Source organism: Gossypium hirsutum, chromosome D09, assembly GCF_007990345.1.
Source record: "Gossypium hirsutum isolate 1008001.06 chromosome D09, Gossypium_hirsutum_v2.1, whole genome shotgun sequence".
NCBI lineage: Eukaryota > Viridiplantae > Streptophyta > Magnoliopsida > Malvales > Malvaceae > Gossypium > Gossypium hirsutum.
Genome location: NC_053445.1, coordinates 48,204,196 through 48,224,622, shown reverse-complemented (window position 1 = coordinate 48,224,622; position 20,427 = coordinate 48,204,196). Strand labels below are relative to the sequence as shown.

Sequence of the window (20,427 nt, the reverse complement as noted above, 5' to 3'; positions counted from 1 at the left end):
GCCCGTGTACTCAGGCCGTGTGGCATGAAATAGGTTTGGTTTAAGCCACTTTTCACACTCCAAAACACATGTACCTAAACCATTCATATAGTACCATATTCACATACAATATGAGCAACTATAAACAACCATTTCAATGCACATATATGCCATTTCAAAACCAATCATTTACATACTCAAATCAATGCCATTTGTGCATTTAAACACCTATCAAACTAATATGATTCAACCTCATACCTATCCTAATATCAAATAACATTCAAGCATTTTCCAATTCACCATCTCATCACATACCAATATTATCGTATGCATCAAATCCTTCATAAGCAAACTTGCCAAAACATATCATCTTATACACATTTGACCATTATAACAACTAAGCCAAATCTCATGGCTTAAGAACATCAAAACACATAACTATACAATAAGCTAAAGTAACCAAAAACATATTCTCATAAACTAGCCTATACATGTCATGTTTATACAACTTCCATGAGTTCAAAAGTACCGAGAAATCGACTGGATAGTGTGATGCTTATCTCTGACGTCGACCGAATCGAGCTAGCTAGCGAACCTCTATAAAACACGAAGAAATAAACTGAGTAAGCATTAAAGCTTAGTAAGTTGATATGTAAATAATAAGCAACCTGTTGACATGCTTTTACCAATCCTCACAACATGTTCTCAAGATAATACAATCAAAATTGCACATAGTTCCACTATTTACTCATGTTCACTTCAAGCTGTCTACTCGAGTCATAGTCACTAAATTATTTATATCTTGCACTATGGAACTCCAAATTAAGATCCGCTTGAGTATTAGAAAAATGTACTTTCAAGTTAAAGAAAAAAATGTATCACAATAGTTGTTACCTATTTCCTTTAATAGAACTTCAAATAGTTGGCATATACACATTGTTCCTCTCCATCAATTCTCTCATTTTCATAGTAGCATCTCCATATATTTGAGCTCGGATATTTGATATTTAGCTTGTAGCTTTTGAATACGAAATTACTGCCTACACTTTCTCTGGTTCTCACTTTCGTGTAAAGCCAAGTTTAGCCAACTTTTGAATATTGACGTTGCGAAGTGTACAGCTCACGAGGCTAATTATGGACTAGATTTGCTAAGTGGTCAAATCGCCTTCTATCATTTAGTAATTATATTGAAATCAAGCTCTTTTTGCTTTTAATATTATTAGGCAATGAAACTAAATATTCATAGGTGTCCTACAAGTGGTTCTTCCTCAAACTAGCAAGCTAGAAAACATGGGAAGTATATTATTCATCACTTTATTCATTTTAAGATGTAAACGAATAATATTACTGTGGATTGAATCATAAATAGAATATTACAAAAATTGATATTAAATCTTTAATTGATATAAGTGTTTAGATTCCATCTCTCATCAATCTCTTTAGATAGATTGGTTTTTTGCGTTTAAGCTGAAGAAGTTGAAATATAGAATGAAATTATCTACCTACGTACATAATAATAACAATGTGGTTGAAAGCCTCCCCAGTTGAATGAGTGATGATTATTGTGAGTCAATTATTGCATCAGTTCAGTCCAACAAGAACAGGCATAATACCTCCCATTGAATTGAATTTTGAGTATTTTTGTTTTAATTCATCAATTGCTTTTGTCTAATTTTCAAACAAAAGGTTAATACATCATAATCAACTGGTGTGAGCTATGATCAATATATATTTATAATGGATTAACTTATATTACATAATTTTTATAATCTTATGTGTAGGGTATTAGGAAGAAGAGTTTGTTGAAAAATAGTAGCCTAAGATTCTAAAAACAACAAACTATCACAAAGCATGATATTAAGCTTAATAATGACATTATTACAAAATGTAACAACTATTTTTAAATTATCTTTACCAACCATTGGTCAATAAATTATTACTAAATATCTCTACCAAACCTTAATCAACATAATTACTTTTTAAAATGTTTTTACCAAATACTAGTAACATCCTCTCATTTCCTCACTTCCTTATGAATATCTAACATGCCCAGCTTGGGCTTCAACTTCTCACAAGTATTTCAAGGAAATGCCTCTAAGAATGCTCACAGTCTGTTAATATGTAAGTGTGTAAACTAGTCTAACAATCCTTTCTCTTATCTTTTCCTTGATGAAGTTGCAAATCTCCACTTGTTTATTTTCATCACAATGAAATTGAGCATTTGTCGTATTTCAATGTAATTTGTTATATTTGATTGACATTTTTTAACTAAAATTATTACTTTTTAAAAGCATATCTTTAACGATTTTTAGCAACAATCCAATCCTTTAATAATAACAACTACAAAATAGTAAAAACAATTTGCTAATAAAAACCAGCATAAAGTGAATTAAATCTTCAATGCAATCCCGATCATTTTCTTTATAATCCAAGAGGTTTAATTTTTAAATGGATTAGTCTTTAAGGTTGGGCTTTTATATGTCCAAAATATTAACACAATTTAAAATTCAAAAATTTTGTTTCAATAAATTATCAATACCAAATTTAACAAGGCTATTGTAGGGATGATGAAAGTGAACACTTTTAACTCGTACTTAACATACTACTTTATAAACTTGCCCCAACAAAAATAATGAAGATTGAAGAATAGAAAATACATATTTGCATCATATGAACATATTTTAAATATTGTACAATTACTTTAATTATAATTTGAATTTTTTTATTAATATATTATATATGTTTTAATTATTTTTAATATGGGAGAATCCACATATACATATGTAAAGCGAATATTTTTTTATATTTTTTATACAATTAATATTTAATTATTAAATTTAATATTTTTATTCATATAAATCATACATATCAAATTTAATATAAATTAAAATTTTCTAATAATTTATATTATGAAAAAAAATCATAAAATTTTCATTAAATAATAAAATATGTACAATCACAAACAACTCACATAATCTAAAAAAAGTAATTCAAGATTGAAACTTAAGCCATGGAGTATCATGTAATGTAAGATCAATTATTTTGAAAATTTAAATTGATAAAACCGGAGCCAACTATATTATTATAAAAAAAAAAAGCATAAGATTTTATTAGTTAACCATTTTAGCCTTTCCCAGTTAAGCACTACCTTAGTAAGGGTTTCTAACTCAACTTGCCCGCCGAATGCTGATACTTCATTTATCCACCTCAAAAAAAGTTCGAAAGGGTATTGTCTGGGTGGCTTCAATTATGTATACCAAATCCCCAAGACATTGGTCAATAATAATCATGAACCAAGAGTACTACATCCTATGAATTGTGGGTGGGAATGATAGCTCTTGTAATTGGACCTCCCAAACACTAAACACTTCTTAAACAGGTCAGCTTGGATGGTTTTCACGCCTAAGACTCCGGCATAACTCCAAAATTCCATTTTGGTCCCGAAACTTTCCCAACCACTGAGATATTAAAGTGTTATGTATCAGGCTGGATCATGAACTCATCTGTTTTATTCAACGTAAGGTTGGATGGGTTTACTGGAACAGCTAACAATTTCATATTATTATTTAAAATAATGTTAAGAAAATTTTATTATGATAACAATAGTTCAAACCAGAAAAGGCTTATCTATTCGAGTTTGAAGGTAGACCCTGCCTTCAACAAGTCTACGCAGATATAAGTAGAACAATAATTAAAAGGAGCAACAAAAAATATTCTGAATGTGTATATATTGGCAACCGCCAGCTCTCTCAAACATTTTCCTAATACCTTTGAAAAAATTGCATTTCATTTTTTTTTTGTATAAATAGGATTTTCATAGATACTCTTATGAATAGATTTTGTTGGGAAATGGTGGATATAATTCATTGATAGATGTACCAAAAAACTCTCTTTTATTTTTATTTTTGAAATTAAGATATTTTTTATGTCTATTTTAAGGTTTATACAGATTAATTTGTTTAGGATTTGTGATTGTTCTATCAAATAATATCGTTTCTAAAATTTGAATATAAATATTTTTTTATTAAAAATGTAATATATCCTATCATTATATCAATTATTTATTATTTATTTTCTTAATCATTAGTTGTACAAAATACCAATGAAAAGAAAATTAAAATGAAATAAAACATATACCAACTATATATACATATTTTTCCAGTTTTCATGAATTCGAATGATAGTTCTATGTTACTACAACTCCCAGGGGAAAAGCCTTTTTAACGGTTTGTAGAAATAAATATTAAAGAGATTTCTATGAAATTATTATTTTTACATAAGATTTTGAATAATACAATAAGAACAATTCATAGGTGTGAAAAGTCATTAGAATAAGGGTGGTGCGAAGAGTCGTTAGGTTTGATGGTCAGAGAAGATTAAGTAAATACTAAAGCAAAGTTTCAGTACTTGGTTCTTGTTTATGCCTTTCTTTTGGGAGTAAAGGGTATTTAATTATAAATAAAGAGGGATTTAGAGTGAATCTTTATATCATGATTATCTCATTGCAAAATTCAATCTTAAATACGATTTAAAGTATGAAATAAGTGTAAAGTCATTAAGAATTGATGTGATAATTATGGAGCTCTATCCATAAGACATGCGGGTACTGTGATAACAAAAGTGGGCGTAATTATCCAGCAATTGAATTTAGAAATGTATCAACTAAAGATTTAATATCAAATTCTTTACTAATTTGTAATCTCGCACAACCTTAAGGAAAAGCAAATAATAGTTGCTGTATGAGTAAACTATATACTGAAAAATAACTTTGGATTGATTAATTGCAATATCATAGTGAATCAAATGGAGGATTCTTTCCTACTTCCCCGACTCTTGAAACTTCTCACATTATATAGCTGGTTTTTTGATGGATAAACATTTGCATATGATCTCGGTTTGAAATTGTTTGTAATTCAATTGCATCATATTTTTAATGCTTAATCAGTCGTCTTGAGGTCAAAGGTTCAAACCAAGAGATTATTAAATATTCTGTTATATTATTTAAATATTTAATTGAATTATATTATCTATATCCATCGGATTATATTATTAAAAAATTACACTATTATTTAGATATTATTAAAACTCATGGTTTTTTTTTTTATAAAATATCTTTAAAAAATCAGTTATATTCATATTTTTATATAAAACCAATACAAATTTATAAAAAAAAATATTTTCAAAATACAAATACTCAAACCAAAATGAACAACTTCCTAATTAAAATTTTTATGCTATCATTTCTGGATTTTTTTCTTACATAAAATTTGAGTAAATATACATTTTACCCAAGTGGCATAATGTAATTGTAATTTATACAATATGATACACAAAATACGAAAACATGATGATCTGGTTTACTCGAAAGAAGTTACTTCCCCTGGGTTACCGATTTCAACACGTCAAAGATTTCGCTTCCAGTCATCATCTCAATATAATACTAAAGAATGCATAAGTTCAAACCATAAATTATTTAACATTAGAAATTAAAGATTTGGTGAGTAGAAATTAGGAAGGTGATTCATGTCTTAGAAAACAATAAAAATATTGAAAATACCCCTTCTCCTACTCTCTAACAACCAAACTTTCTACCCAATTTCTAGTTTTTATATAAATCACTTTATTTCTTCAAACACTCAAAATCCCCATCTTCTCTTTTTCTTGTAAATCCTGGAGCAAAGCCATGAAGAAATCCATGGAGATAGCTGATTCAGCCTCTTGGTACTGTGCCCTTGCCTTATTGACCTTAATACTGATGGGTTGCATCAAGACAAGTTCCGTATCATCAGATGAAGCTGCGAGAGGGAAGCAGCTTCTGAAGCCACCCTGTGACGAAATCTATGTGGTAGGAGAAGGGGAGACACTTCACACCATCAGCGACAAGTGCGACGATCCTTTTATCGTGGAGCGCAACCCTCACATCCATGATCCTGACGACGTTTTCCCCGGCCTTGTTATCAAGATCATCCCTTCTACTGCTGGGAAACTCTAGAGGTAGCCATACGTCTTCTGAAAATATTTGTGTTAATTCGTCCCTTATCAAGGCCCCGGTTGGTAAATTTGGGGGGGATGGTGGATCCTTAGTTCTCTCTTATCCAAATTCCATGCACACACATATGACATATATATGGGGTAAAACGATGCTTATTGAAAAGTTCATTATTTTGCTAGTTAGACTCGAATGTTATCTATTATCCCACCATCTCCCTTACACTTCTCACTCTCTTCCTTTTATTTCCTTGTATATAATAAAATTTGAATATTTACATCAATTTTAACTCATTAATAGAAGAGTTCATTCAATTTGGATGAACGGTAAAATTGATTTTCAGTGACACTAATTTATGTAGCGATGAAGTGATGGGATATGTGTTTAATTAAATTCCATTATAAAAGTAGTAGTAAGATGAAATAATGAGAAAATGAATATTAAAGGTATTATTTAAAATTGGTATATACTAAAGTTTTTAAAATATTTAATATTTTAAATCTAATAATTATAAAATATTAAATTATTTTTATATCAAATATTATTTGAATAAATAAAAACTATTGATAATGATAACATTTGTTTAAAATCTATACTATTATTTAAGTCCCTAATTGAGTTGGTGTCACGAGTCAACCGAATATTAATTCGATTAAAGAAATTATGGAAATGTTTTTCTATAATTAAATTAAGTTATATTATTTGAGGGTACTTTAGTCTTCTTATTTTAACAAAAACCAATAAGAATGTGGTGAAATTAAAACTCACACCAATTAAATTGGTAAAACCTTAAATTTACCACTAAATCAAAGCTTTATTTTGATGTGTTTTATATTTATTTATTTTAATATGCACAATTTAATATTTCCATCAATTGTATATCTCTACTATTATTTAAGCACTTGACTGAGTTGGCGTTACGAGTCAATGGGGCACAACTCGATTAAGGAAATTACAAAATTATCCTTTTGTATTTAAAATAAGTTACATCATTCGATGGTACTTTAGTATATTTCTTTTAGAAAAAAATATGTTTATGCGTAAAACATTAAATTTATCACTAAACTAAAACTTTGCTTTAATTTTTTTAATACATTTTATTACACCCATCAATTATATATATAAAATAATATTTTTGATTGAGATGGTTTCACAAATTAACTTGACACTAACTTAAGTTCAATGACTACACCACGACAAATGATTATCTTAGTTTAATATTTTTAATATGATAAATTCATATGTTTTGTGATAGTTTAATCAAATTTTATTTTAAGGGGAGAATATTTGTCCAAATCCATTTCAAGTTGGGCCGAGTCCTCCCCAGAAAGAAGTGAGGCCACAGAAATCAAAATCAGGGAAGGCATAAAATCAAGATTTGGAGGATTAATACATTTCCTTTTATATAATTAACTTTTAAGAAAGTAAAATTTATTTATACAAAATAGAAAAGAGAGAGAGAATCTTATTAAAAAAAAGAAGCCCACCAGGTGTCACCATCTGGGGTCCTTAGAGAGAAGAGAAATACGCCTCCTTTTGGGTCCCTCCGTTTCTCAAGAAGGTGGGGCTGCCTGGCTGCTTCCTTAGGGTTTGTGCCTTTCTCTTCTCTATTCCCCCCACTTTCCCCTTTTCCTTTTAATACCATCTCTGTTCCATGTCCCACTCTTTTCTAATATCATCAAATCAAAGGCTAAATTTCAAATCCCACCCAGTCAACTACTTCTCTTAACTATGAGATATTATGGCTCTTTTTTTAAACACAGCTTTTCCATAAAATCTCTCATCTTTTTGAGCTAATCCTGTTAATATATATGTTTTTGTGGCTTGTTTTGATAGGTTAAACATATCTTGTTTGTTGTGTAAAAGATGGAGTGCAATCGATATCAAACGATCGAGGAAATCGACGAAAGCATCAACAACAACACCGCCGTCATCATCAATGAAGAACGCCATCAATCCAACAATACAACACCCACTTTCTCAGCTTCTGACGCCACCGTAATGGACCCCAACCAACCCATGAAAGAAGAGGCTTTAACAGATACGGAGCCGCAAGAATTGGCTAACCCAACCCTGGTTCAAGTCGTGCCTGCTGCTCGAACCCAACGGTCTTTGGCCCCCAAACGCCCATCAAAAGACCGTCACACAAAAGTCGAAGGCCGTGGCCGTAGGATCCGCATGCCCGCCGCTTGTGCTGCCAGGATTTTTCAGCTCACTAGAGAACTGGGTCACAAGTCCGATGGCGAAACGATTAGGTGGTTATTAGAGCATGCCGAGCCAGCTATTATTGAAGCTACAGGCACTGGTACGGTCCCTGCTATTGCTGTTTCCGTTAATGGAACTCTCAAGATACCAACTTCTTCAGGGAAACAAGAAGGCGAGTTGCCAAAAAAACGTAGGAGAAGACCCTCCAACAGTGAGTTCATTGACATTAATGAGCATCAAAGTTCGGTGTCTTCAGGATTGGCACCCATTGCTCCCATGACTTGTAACAGTTTCAATTTGAATTCACAAGGGTTGGTTCCTATATGGCCTATGGGTACTTTTAGCGTACTCCCTGCTGCACCTGGTTCAAACCAGGCACAGTTGTGGGCGATTCCAGCAACTGCAACGCCGTTTTTTAACGTCACAGGTCGACCAATATCTAGCTTTGTGTCTGCTATGCAACCAGAGGTGCAGGATTCCAGCGTTGGGTCGATGGGCTCAAGTGTTTTGCCCACTTCTAGTTCAGGTGCTACTAGTGTTAGTAACGGTAATAATAGTTCAAACCATAGTACTACGCAGATGCTTAGGGAATTTTCTTTGGAGATTCTCGATAAGAGAGAGCTTCAATTCTTGGGTTGTCCCGCAAACCAGCAAGCCCCATGTTCGAAACCTTGATCACAAACACTAGGTTAAGTTTCTTTGATTTCGATGATACAGAGTAGAGTTGTTAGGCTCAGGAATTTTCTCTTTTTATATATATATTTGTAGTAAAAAAAATTGGGAAAAAAGTTCCAAACATAAAAAGTTTATCAAAAGAGTATTTTTTTGGCCATTTTATTATTAATTTTCCTTGTCTATCATCATCATCTTCCTGCTCCTTTTCCATTGCTGTTCTCCTTGGAAATGTTTTTGGGAAGAAAGCTTCTTTTTTTCTGTTAAATCTTTCTGGTCCGGCTGATGGTGGGGTCACGTGACATTTGGATACCCACGTGGAAACTGGGATCACATCTATTTTCTCTTTTTATATATATATTTGTAGTAAAAAAAATTGGGAAAAAAGTTCCAAACATAAAAAGTTTATCAAAAGAGTATTTTTTTGGCCATTTTATTATTAATTTTCCTTGTCTATCATCATCATCTTCCTGCTCCTTTTCCATTGCTGTTCTCCTTGGAAATGTTTTTGGGAAGAAAGCTTCTTTTTTTCTGTTAAATCTTTCTGGTCCGGCTGATGGTGGGGTCACGTGACATTTGGATACCCACGTGGAAACTGGGATCACATCTTTTGGGACGCGTGGGGGAGACCCGCGGACCTGGTCGAGCGGCTCAATGTAGGGCACGTTGCTGAGACACGTGTACCTAGGGATGCGGATCCAACCGAACCAAAAAAATCTCTTGTGCCGATCTTTATGGGATTGGGTTGGATGAGGGTTCGATTCCCTCCCTCAAAACCTAATTTTTTTTTAGGCAGACCAGATTGGGCCCCTGCTGACAGTGTCTGCTTCCGTGCTCTTCTCCACTTTGGGGACCACCTGCTAATGCTAAACACGTGTCTTAATTTTGATTGATCACTTTATCACCTATATTTGGTATTTCTTGTACTCAACTTTGTTAATTGTGTATTAAAATATTTTTATTAATATTATTATCGGGCATGTATATACACACCCACTCAAAACCATTAAGAATGAAATATTGTCATAATCAACACCATTTATCTTTCACAACACAAAAAGGCCTTGACTCAGAATTCTGGAGGATCAGACACTACTTCGAAATCAACAGGAAGCTGATCTATTTGTGAGTCAAGTTGTGCAAAGTTCAACCTGAAGGATCGAGTTCAATCAAGTTTTATATTTGAAATAGAAGTCGAATTGATTACTTCATAAAAATGAATTTGATTCTTATGCTCAAGTTCAAACTCGATTATTTCTGCTCGAACTTCATAAAAATAAACTCCATTATTCATCTCAATTAATAGTATAGAAAACAAAAAGAGCGGAACTAAAGGGTCATACAAGTATACAAGTATCCTCTAAATGAATGTTTCAGGCTTGGTTTCTGCATTAACAAATGTCTGATAAAGAGATGCATTGCAATCTTCATGCAAGTCACATACAAACAGGACTCACTAATAAGACGGTTTCTAATTTCTCCAAGAAGGGGGCAACAATGATAGTTACCTGATGTCAACGAAGCTCTCAAAACTGAAGTTGAATGTTTAGATTCTTAGTAGATAAATTAACTGCTCACCTCTAATGGTGACAGTAAGTTACTAATATAAGATAAGATGAAGTATTTATGGATGATGTCCACTTTTCTTGTTGAGTTGTATGTTCTGATAAATGCCTGCCATTCAACCTGATCAGGATGCATTACAATTAGAAAAAGATGCACATAAAAATTAAATATGATTCCGAAAGAACAACCAGTAACTATTCCAGTAAGTGTATATTATGGGAAAGGGATAAACCAACCAAAAAAAATGCAACTTGAAAAGGATTATAGTATAGCTGCAATTACTAAAGGGGTCTAGAATAATACATCCATATTCTACATCTTACATGTATCGGTTCTTTTGTATTGAAAAACTTACCAAGCCCTTTGAAGTCAAAAAACTATGGCTCCTCCTCAAGCAAAAACAACATCTGATCGGAAAACATACTTGATACCCTTGGAGACGTTTCGAGCTTCATGTAGCATACATTTGTCACCATGAATGTGCAGGAGAGCCATTCCCTCGGCAGGAGCTACCTGCATAGTTACTATTACATCAATAACGGCTATCCAAAGTAAGCCATACATACAAATAACTGAATATGAATTTGAAAAAGTTTAAACAAAGTGAAAAAGGAAATTGTTGTTTGGGGAGGGGTGCAACTAAAATAATATAAAAAAAGACGTAAAGAGAACTTGCCTCTGCTACAACACGATTCCTTGAACCATAGAAGACGGTCTCCCCTCCAACTATTGGCTCTGATGCAGAATCCTTCATGTTGTTTGAATCACTTTTGTCTTTGGTTTTGGCAGCACCACTTAAATATACTAACAAAGTATAAACAGTGTGCTTTCCCTCTCCAAGATCGACACTTTCATCAATATGCTGTCCAAAGTGCTGACCAACCTTGTATCTAGAAGTATAATATTGATTGCATGGTAAATACTAAAACCGAGCATCATAATTGACTAGAGAAGCAAATTAAACAGTTAAATGATTGAAAAACCGTCAGCATACATCATAACATTTTGTAATCCAACTCAGGTATACCTAATTCATAAAGTTGCATATGTGGTTTCTAAGTCAGCTAGGCAATAGGCATGGCAAAATTGTTCTTTAATTTTCGAGAAGCATTTCAGAGCGAGATAATCTAGTATCAATTGGCAAAAAGTTATGCAAGTTATTCAAAGTAAAAGTAAGTATGAGTTTATGGGAAGAAATCAAACATACCTGTAAAACCTAATATTCGGATTCAAGCCAACAGCGGCTTTCCCCCTAATTTTAATATCAGAGAGTAGTTTACTAAGTCCTGACTGCCATTCGGTCATTGTCTCGGTAGGCTTCACCTTTTGCTGGACCAAGACTTCCTTGGTGTTCAAAACCAGCAGACTCAGCAGCTTTAATAAATGCCTTCGATTCAGCAGGCGTGAAGAAATTCTGCACCTGCATATGTTGAAAACAATAGAATCATCATTAACATCCAAGGATTTCAGATCATATTCCACCACAAAAGCAATTTCACACCAAAACTTATATGCACCAGAATTTGGGAGTGAAACCTTATTGCTGATATAGACACAAACCATAGTGTGATTTCTACATTTTATACTGAAAAAGTTGAAGTCTTGAGCCTTGTAATTGAATATGCCAAAGTCAAATCCTATCCAATTTAAAGCAAAGTCCGCACAAAGGAATTCCGAAATAAAGATTCAATTACAAATACAGGTAAGAACCGAATTCATCTTAAACTCGATCCACATCCAATCTCAATTTTAGAATTTAGAAAACAAAAATGCTTTTGTTATTCATTAGAACAATGAACAAGCTGCTAAAACATCTAAACAAGGGTTCATTTCTATTCACTTTTCAAACTAACTTCAACCCTTTTAACAACCCAGATTTGAATACAAAAAGCTTGAAAATATGAACCTTTTCACAGATGATTACACTATGATTTGAACAAAAATGAAGGGGGGTCACAATTGCAATCAGTAAATTTTCTTTTGATAAAAACTAAAACATATTAAATAAATTACAGTTAAACTATATACAAAAGCATAATCTCATGATTTCATTAAAGAAGAGTGAAATTTAAGATTAAAATGGAAATATTTTTTTAGAGAAAGGACAAATTGAAGAGAAACGTACGGTGAAGAGATCCTTGTCTTTAAGGCGTGTAATCTGAAGGTTCAATTTAGGTTGAAGAACAGGCCATTTCGCCTTTGGTGGTGCTTTCTTGTTATCGGCTGCTCTTCTCTCCCCCATTTTGCAATTCTTTGTCGCTGCCCCTGCGCTTGTTCATTCAATTCAATTCAGGAACAAGAAGATGATTTGTGTTGTATATTGGTTAGAAGCCCATTACGATGATGGACCAAGTTAAAATCCTAGATCTACTTGGCCCAATCTAATCAACCCAACAATTTCCATAATTCAATCACAAATAAAATCCAACTCAACTCATCATTATTCCATCTTTTTATTGACATATTTAACAAAAACTCTAATATATCCAAAACTTGAAATTTGAATAAAAAAATTTGATATAATTTTCTTTTTACATGAAGAAAGGACAAAATTATAACTAGACTAAATGGGCCAAGTCATTTCAGTTAGCTTTTGAAGAATTTAATCCAAGGGTTGCATATAGATATATATGCCCAGAGGCCTTGAAAATGTCATTATTGCTAATTCATCCGCTATTCCGTTACCCTCTCTGAATACATATGTCACCCTAATCATTCAAGAATGTTGAATAATTTTTCTAATAACTCATAACATGACTGAATGGTGGAACTCATCTGACTCATCTTAAATATTATCCATCTTCAAGTAATTTGAAGTTCCTCTAGCACAACAATAGAATTGATACAAAATTTTAATGACATTTATATTACTATTTGAATCGGTTATAATATAACTTGTATATAATATATATTAGTGTGTAAGTGTGTAAAAACTTAAAACCATCTTTAAATTTGTTATTATAATGTAAGGAGTTCAAACTCGTTCAACATCAAGTCAATTTTTAACAAATTTTATTAACGGTGATTTTTTTAAAAAAATAATTATTAATTACCCTTTTGAAAATAGACGAATGTTTTTGAATCAAAATTTTGTTAAATAATAGAATCAAACATTTTATTACTAATATATATATATATATATAAATTGCAACTATAAATAAATAAACAAATAAATAAATAATTGGTATCAAATCATTTTAAGTTTACAATACTGTAAACACTTTGTTATACATACTAAAATAAAAAATACATTGATGATAGTTACTGAATTACAATTTAGTGTAGGTAATTCTACTGGTCAATAAAAGAATTTTACAATCAGTTTTGGTCATTTCCATATGGGCCTCCACGAAATAGCATCTCATAAATCATAACATGAATCGCGCCCATTCCCCTCTCTCTCACGCAAACTAAACGCTGCCGTATCAGTTTTGGAAACCGCCAAGTTCAAAGCCGTACACCGAACTCAACTGCCATTTCATGTAGCAGCGCCTCTAAGATGCCCTTCTCTAACTCCGCCACAATCGCTTCCCCTTCTTCCTCGTACGCCATTACACTCTGGAGTTTAATTTCTGGCAAGTCTTTATCAATTAAGGCATCAATGTCTTCAAGAACTCGACAATCAGATTGAGGAAAGCTTCTGATTTTCGAGCACAAGGTGTCTATTAGTTGAGACCCATCCATGTAACTAAAACCAGGGCCGACCCTAATGACCCAAGGCTTCATATTAAAATAAGGCTTCAAAATTCCACTCAACAGTTCGTCCACCAGATGAAACAGTAGCTTTCTATTGCACCGCTGACTCAATTTACCATTATCATTAGCAGAACAAGTAGTGAAACGTTCGACATAGTTAAAAATGGACGGATCAAGAGGATGGGAAGGAGAGAACCAGGACGAGAAGGACACTGGGGTATCTTTGTCTATGCCACTACGTCTTAGTATTCTTGCGATGTACTCATATTCAGCTTCATTGCCAGCGGTGGAGATGGTGGAAACCTGTGCCTGCCTCGGTTCTTGTTTGACATACGTTTGGGTCGAACTAGATAACTGTGAGCTATATTTCGGTCTTTGAGCATCTAAGACCTGAAACGCATCCAAACTATAAGCTAATAACAAAAAAGTCACATTTCCTTTGCAAGATTAATAGGAAAATATACATGTTGACATCATTTTTGCTAGTACGGTACCTTTTTTTGTGGGATTTTTGCGGCCGGAGCCGGAAGAAGGGTGGGGACCATGGTGTTGAGGAGATGGGTTTTCCTGCATTTCTTGTCGGGAATGTCAAGTCTGGAAGGAGGAACGAAAGGCTCTTCTTTCTTGTTTCGGATGATTTCCGATGCTTCTTGAGGTTTTTTCAGTCGTGAAATGAACTTTTGATTGGGCCCTTTCTTGCATTTGCTAGCGGCTCTTGGCTGCTGCTGCTGCAGCTTGTGTTGCTCGTCTTGTTCCTCTTCAACAGCCTGCAAATTGGGCTTTGGTAACACTCTGATGGGCTGAAGCTGGATATCAATATCAGGAGATGATGAAAATGATAATTTTGGTGGTTGAAGATTATGATAATTAGTGGATGAATTTTTGTCTGGTTTGCCTTTAGATTCCAAGAATCTAAACTCTATTGAACTGGAATGTTTCGAGTGGTTGACAATGCTTGAATCATCAGCAACTTTGGTTAAAGCTCTGGAAATTCTCTTGAACTTAAATTTGCTAACAAGCTCTTCTCTGTCTCGCTGTCTGTTGCGAACTGCGTTGGTTATATTCATACCAACTTTCCTTTTAAGCCTCTCTTTAACCTGCTCCACTATTTCATATTTCATTTTCAGTGATGAGAGACGAGACATAACCAACTCTTCACAAGCGCTCATGTTTTCTTTGTTGATTTGAAGCGAAAGGCGATGATGATGGTAATCCACATCTGACCTCCTTGCAGACGATGGTCTTGGAGTTTCCGGCAATGAGCGAGTGCCTCCCCTCATATCACCATGCAACGAACTTTTGTAACCGGACTTTGAGGATTGAATGTGGTGGCTTAAACGTGACTTAGCTTGAAAGGATGGCGAGTGGCTTTCAGGAAGAAGATCAAGACCCATCAGTCGAGCAACCAAAGTAGGAGTCCTGGTCCCTGGGGTCTCATTATTTGGGGCACCAACTTTTGACCTTATGTCTAAACGTGTTTTGATTTGAATTCCCGTCTGCATTTTCATTGAAAAAAAGGGCATTAATCACTCACTTTCCAAGAATAAAATTGTGATGCTTTTTGAAAATGATAATAAATAAAGACAGGAAGCCAAGGAGAAAAGTTACAGGGATATTAAAAAATTCTTCTTCTTTAGTGGTCGATGTGAATGAAGCTGAAGTTAACGTTGAGGCTTCCTCCTCTGTGTCTGTACCTGCATTGCATTGGGACACGTTACTCCCCCTATAATTTCGAAACTAGAAAAAGGAAAAAAAAAAAAAAGGAGAGTGAGTGAGTGAGTGAAAGAAGGAACCTTTAATGGTGGAGTCTCGAGAGAGAAGAGAGGGAAGCTTGCTACGACTGGTGTGGTGTTTTAAATGGCAACGGAAACGATGGGAACCAAACAAGTGAAATACGGCAGTGATGCAACCAGAGAGAGTAGTTTGAGCAGAGTGTCTCTCTGATGTTGTTCTGTTAGAGGTGGAGGAAGGTTTAGCCACTGGCCCCCCGCTGCTCCAATACCAATCCCTTCCCATCTCCGGAACCCCAATAAGAAAAAGGACGAGGGGGTTCCTAGTAATGAAAACAAGGACGATGTTTGAGGCCGAAAAGCTGAGAATAAAGATTAGTGGAGAAAAGCATGAAAAGTGAAGCATGGGACATAACTGAGACACATATTCGGGTTTGCATGAAACAAGAGTTTTCAGATGGAATTGGTTAGAAGGCTGTTGTGGTACTACTACTAAACTAAACTAGCATATATTATTATAATATTGGAAAGTGATGAGGAGGATATACGACCATCTGAATAAGCGCATTGCGGAGATAAACAATCTCCCACAGGGAAACTCGATGTACAATGTGATTCTTCCATCAGCAATGTCAGCCAGATACCAACACTTTTTATCCTTTGATCTTTACTTTCCCGGAAATGTGTTAAGCAGCGGCCCACTCGCATCTATCTGTAGCATCGTCCTTCTCACCCCTTCTAGCAACAATAGATAGTACTACCTTCCCCACTCTTTTTCATTTTAAAACTGGAATTCCATTATTATGTCATCTCTTTTTCTGTCATTACAATTTATTACTCTCACCAGAAAATATATATACACTTCTAAAATATTTAAAAAAATATATAATTTATTACACTTTCTTTTTCCTCTTCCTCTACCATTATTTAATTTCTTTTTTATTTTATTTAAAAGGGATTGCACCATATTTCGCCACATTTTTAATGAGCATAATAAAAAAAGTTAGAGAGAATTTTTAATAAATACTTAAAATTTTATTTAAACATAATTATAATTAATTATAATTTTTTTTTATTTTCATCTCTTAATAACAATACTAGAACTTTTTGATTTAGAGTTCTTCAAAATTTGTTACTATACCAAATAAAATTATGAACAATTGACGGAAAATACTAACACCGAAATTAATTATTTTTAATTGCTCACTTTTAAAATTAAAAATTATTAAATTACTCTAATTTTTAAAGAGGGATTAATTTACTCAATTTTAAATTAAGAAGAATTGGAGAAGCATTTTTACTCTCTTTTTTTCTACTAAACAATGAACTACATATTGATTTTATTACAACTACTTTAATACTAATGTATTAAATTATAATTATTTTAGTATTGATGTATTAAATAATACATTTAACAAATTAATAATTATTAGGAGGGATAAATATAAACATAGAAAAAAAAAGAAGAGAGATATTGATAACTCAGATATTTAAGGTGGGAATTTAAAGACTTATTTGATACATGTCTCTTTTCCTGAGAAAAAAATTCTCCACGTTTATGACGATTGGTAAAAAAAAAAAAAAAATCATAATCATGTGACCATGCCCCCACTGATTGTAGTTTCGTTTCTTCTATCTTAAAAACGAAAAATATTGACTTACAATCAAAATCATAAACCATTTACCAAAAAAAGAAAAAAGAATCACAATCCATTTTCCACCTTTACTTTCGACCCTGTGAAAGCATTCAGACCCTCAAAAGCAAAATTACAAAATATTGACTAAGATGCTACGACTTAAGGTTTTTAAATTTATCGACATTTTTCAAAGCAAGTAATAGAACAAATGTATAAAGAACATAGGAGAGATTTTATTTAGATGATTGTTGCATTGAAATTTCAACTCTAAAAAGCCAATTACTTTTTTTTAATTAAAAAAAGACAAAAAAAAAAGAAATTGAATTAAGGATATTAAATGCTTGGGGTTGTGCTTTTTTAACCTCATTCTTCCATTTCATTAAATTTCTAAGATGTGATACATAGAGTAGTAGAAGGAGACAGATTTAATTCAAAATTCGAACACAAAGAAAAAGAAATGTAAGTTTATCAGTTTAGGTGGCAACAAAATGGGTGAATCGGAATGGACCATTCCTCGCATCTAATCCATCATATAGTCATTTTGTTGTGTTGTTAAGGATGGGAAGAAAAAGGCAAAAGAAAATGGGAGTGGGGATTAATGGAGGAAGCAACATTAATATTATGTATCGTTTATAGGAAAGGGAGGGGAGGGGACCCCAAAGCCATGGCAGGATGTGCGGCATGTGATGGAAGGTGATGGAAGGTGTGGTGGAGTAGCAGAGTGTGCAGGAATTCCGACAAAGGTAGGCCATTAATACAAGTTTGAACTGTGTCGGGAGCCTCCTTTAAACTGATAATAAAATCCCACTTGGGACTGAGATTGAGGCCTGTTTGTTGATTCCCATGCACCTCTCAAGTCTTTCTCAACGCTCAGGGACCACCGCGCCGGGGGAAAGCTGTTATTTCTTAATATTAGCTCAGATGGAGGAGGTGGTGGTAGTGGTGGTCCTATTCCTTTTTGGGGCTCAATCCAAAGGCCTTCCTACTCTACCATTCGTAGCTAAGAATGACAATGGGACGGGATCAATCTATGTTTTGCTTATCTTCACTCCCACCCATTTGACCATAAGCTTCATCTATCTCACCCCCAAATTGGATATTCTTTTTTTATTTATAAAATGAATAATTAATTATAATTCAACTTTAGTTTTTTCTTTTTTAAGTTTTGATGAAGTTAATAATGAACAACTCATCTGAAATTTGATCAAGCAGATTTTTAATAATGAATAGATATTGATTTTCGAGTTAGCCATTTATACTTTTCACCCTAATCAATTTTTTTAACCTTTAATTTTATAAAAAAATAATTTTAACTTTTCATTTACCCTTTAAATTTTCTCCTTTTTTTTTTGTTAAGTCACTCCAAAATAAAAAGAAAAATTAATGTTTTTAAATTTATCAATGTGACATATACATGAATTGTCATATGTATGACACATTAGCATTTAATTCATTTTTAAAAATTTAAAAATTTATTTTTAAAAATTATATAAAAATATTTTTAATATTTTTTGAATTAATTAAATATTGATATATCAACAAAATTAATAAACATTAACTTTTCCATCTATTTTAAGGTGATTTGACAAAAAATACAAATTTAATGATTAAAATAGACGAAAAATTAAATAAATAACTAAAATATTTTTTTTGTGAAGTTAGAGGATAAAAAAGGTCATTATACCTTCTTTTTTAAGTCACTTGTTGATAGATAAGAGCAATCTGCTTATTATGATAGCTAAAATAAAGGTGATATTGTTTAAGATAAGATCTTTTTAAGTGGACTCTCAAGTATCATGATTTTTACCCTTCTAATAAATGGCATTCCGCTTAAAATTCTGTATTGTGTTTAAAAAAATTTGTCTTGTATTATTAATGATTTGTTATTGTTAATACGACTCAAATCTCGTAAAATTTTGTAAGACTTATTTTACTATGCTTAAATATAATTGAATATTTATTTTAAATGGGATAGATTTATCTAACAAAATTTAGTAACAATTCAAATTAATTTTGATTGATAAAATAATACTCATCAATTCGATTAATTTTTTTCACTCAATTAAACTCAATTCTGAACATTTAACTCTTAAATCATGTGTTTTTTACCTTTATTAAACAAATTTTCTCTTAAAATTAAGAGTAGCATGTTATAAATGATTTGTGATTTTTAAGTAAACTACCATTTGTAAATCTTTGCTTCATTAAATTTAAATATTTATTTTAACTTGAATAAATTTCTCACTCATTTCAAATAAAATAAACTTCACTCTAACTCTTAGTGGATAAAATTTTAAATTAAATTTGATTTCAGAATAAAATTTACAATTTGATTATTTCTTAAATTCAATTAAATAATAATCACCTTAGTTGTAACGTGTAAGAAAGAAAAGTTAGCACCATAACATTTAATGCTACAGTGGCAGTTCTCGTGAAATTGTTGGGAATTCCTTATAATGGCTGCCAAAAGGTAATAAATGGCAATAAATAGCAAAAAATGATAGTCCATCAATGGTTTGTTTCATCCCTTGCTTGCCTAAAAATTACAAAACATTTCTGCTTCCCTTGCCCCACCGTCATCCATCCCACTCTTCCTCTCCATCTCATCTCAAGAGTCTTTTCAACAAGGGCAACCCTATCTTACCCCCGTATATTTATTGAACCTTTCGTATGGCATCAACATTCAAACAGTGTTTAGTCTGTCTGACGCTAGTCTTTCAAATAACCAAGTCTAAACCCTCTTTCATTACATAAATGCATTCAACAACCTTATTAATGTGGTTCAGATGTCTGATCTGATCCCTATTATTAAAACTTTTGCACACTTAAATATATATCTTTTCTTTTCAAGTTTCGAGCAACCTTTTCCTTTTCTAAGTTATTGTGAAGTACTTTTATCATCTTCAAGAACTGTACCAAATTATTATATGCAGTGCAGCAAGGCGCCTTGGGA

The 20,427-nt window shown here is 32.7% G+C and overlaps 3 protein-coding genes and 1 pseudogene across 3 annotated transcripts; 2 read left to right on the top strand and 2 right to left on the bottom strand.

The window, feature by feature from the left end:
* The first annotated feature begins 5,582 nt into the window (after positions 1–5,582).
* Positions 5,583–6,310, top strand: LOC107892839 (uncharacterized). The gene has a single exon (XM_016817878.2). The coding sequence runs from the start codon at positions 5,663–5,665 to the stop codon at positions 5,969–5,971; it is 309 nt and encodes a 102-aa protein (XP_016673367.1). The 5' UTR covers positions 5,583–5,662; the 3' UTR covers positions 5,972–6,310.
* A 312-nt stretch (positions 6,311–6,622) lies between these two features.
* Positions 6,623–9,005, top strand: LOC107890727 (transcription factor TCP19). The gene is made up of 2 exons (XM_016815256.2): positions 6,623–7,556; positions 7,805–9,005. The coding sequence occupies exon 2, from the start codon at positions 7,835–7,837 to the stop codon at positions 8,846–8,848; it is 1,014 nt and encodes a 337-aa protein (XP_016670745.1). The 5' UTR covers positions 6,623–7,556; positions 7,805–7,834; the 3' UTR covers positions 8,849–9,005.
* Positions 9,006–9,366: 361 nt separating this feature from the next.
* Positions 9,367–12,686, bottom strand: LOC107890729 (uncharacterized; annotated as a pseudogene).
* An 883-nt stretch (positions 12,687–13,569) lies between these two features.
* LOC107890726 (uncharacterized) lies at positions 13,570–16,697 on the bottom strand. The gene is made up of 4 exons (XM_016815255.2): positions 15,901–16,697; positions 15,716–15,801; positions 14,602–15,603; positions 13,570–14,497 (listed from the first exon to the last, which is right to left on the bottom strand). The coding sequence occupies exons 1-4, from the start codon at positions 16,241–16,243 to the stop codon at positions 13,859–13,861; spliced, it is 2,070 nt and encodes a 689-aa protein (XP_016670744.2). The 5' UTR covers positions 16,244–16,697; the 3' UTR covers positions 13,570–13,858.
* Positions 16,698–20,427: the final 3,730 nt, after the last annotated feature.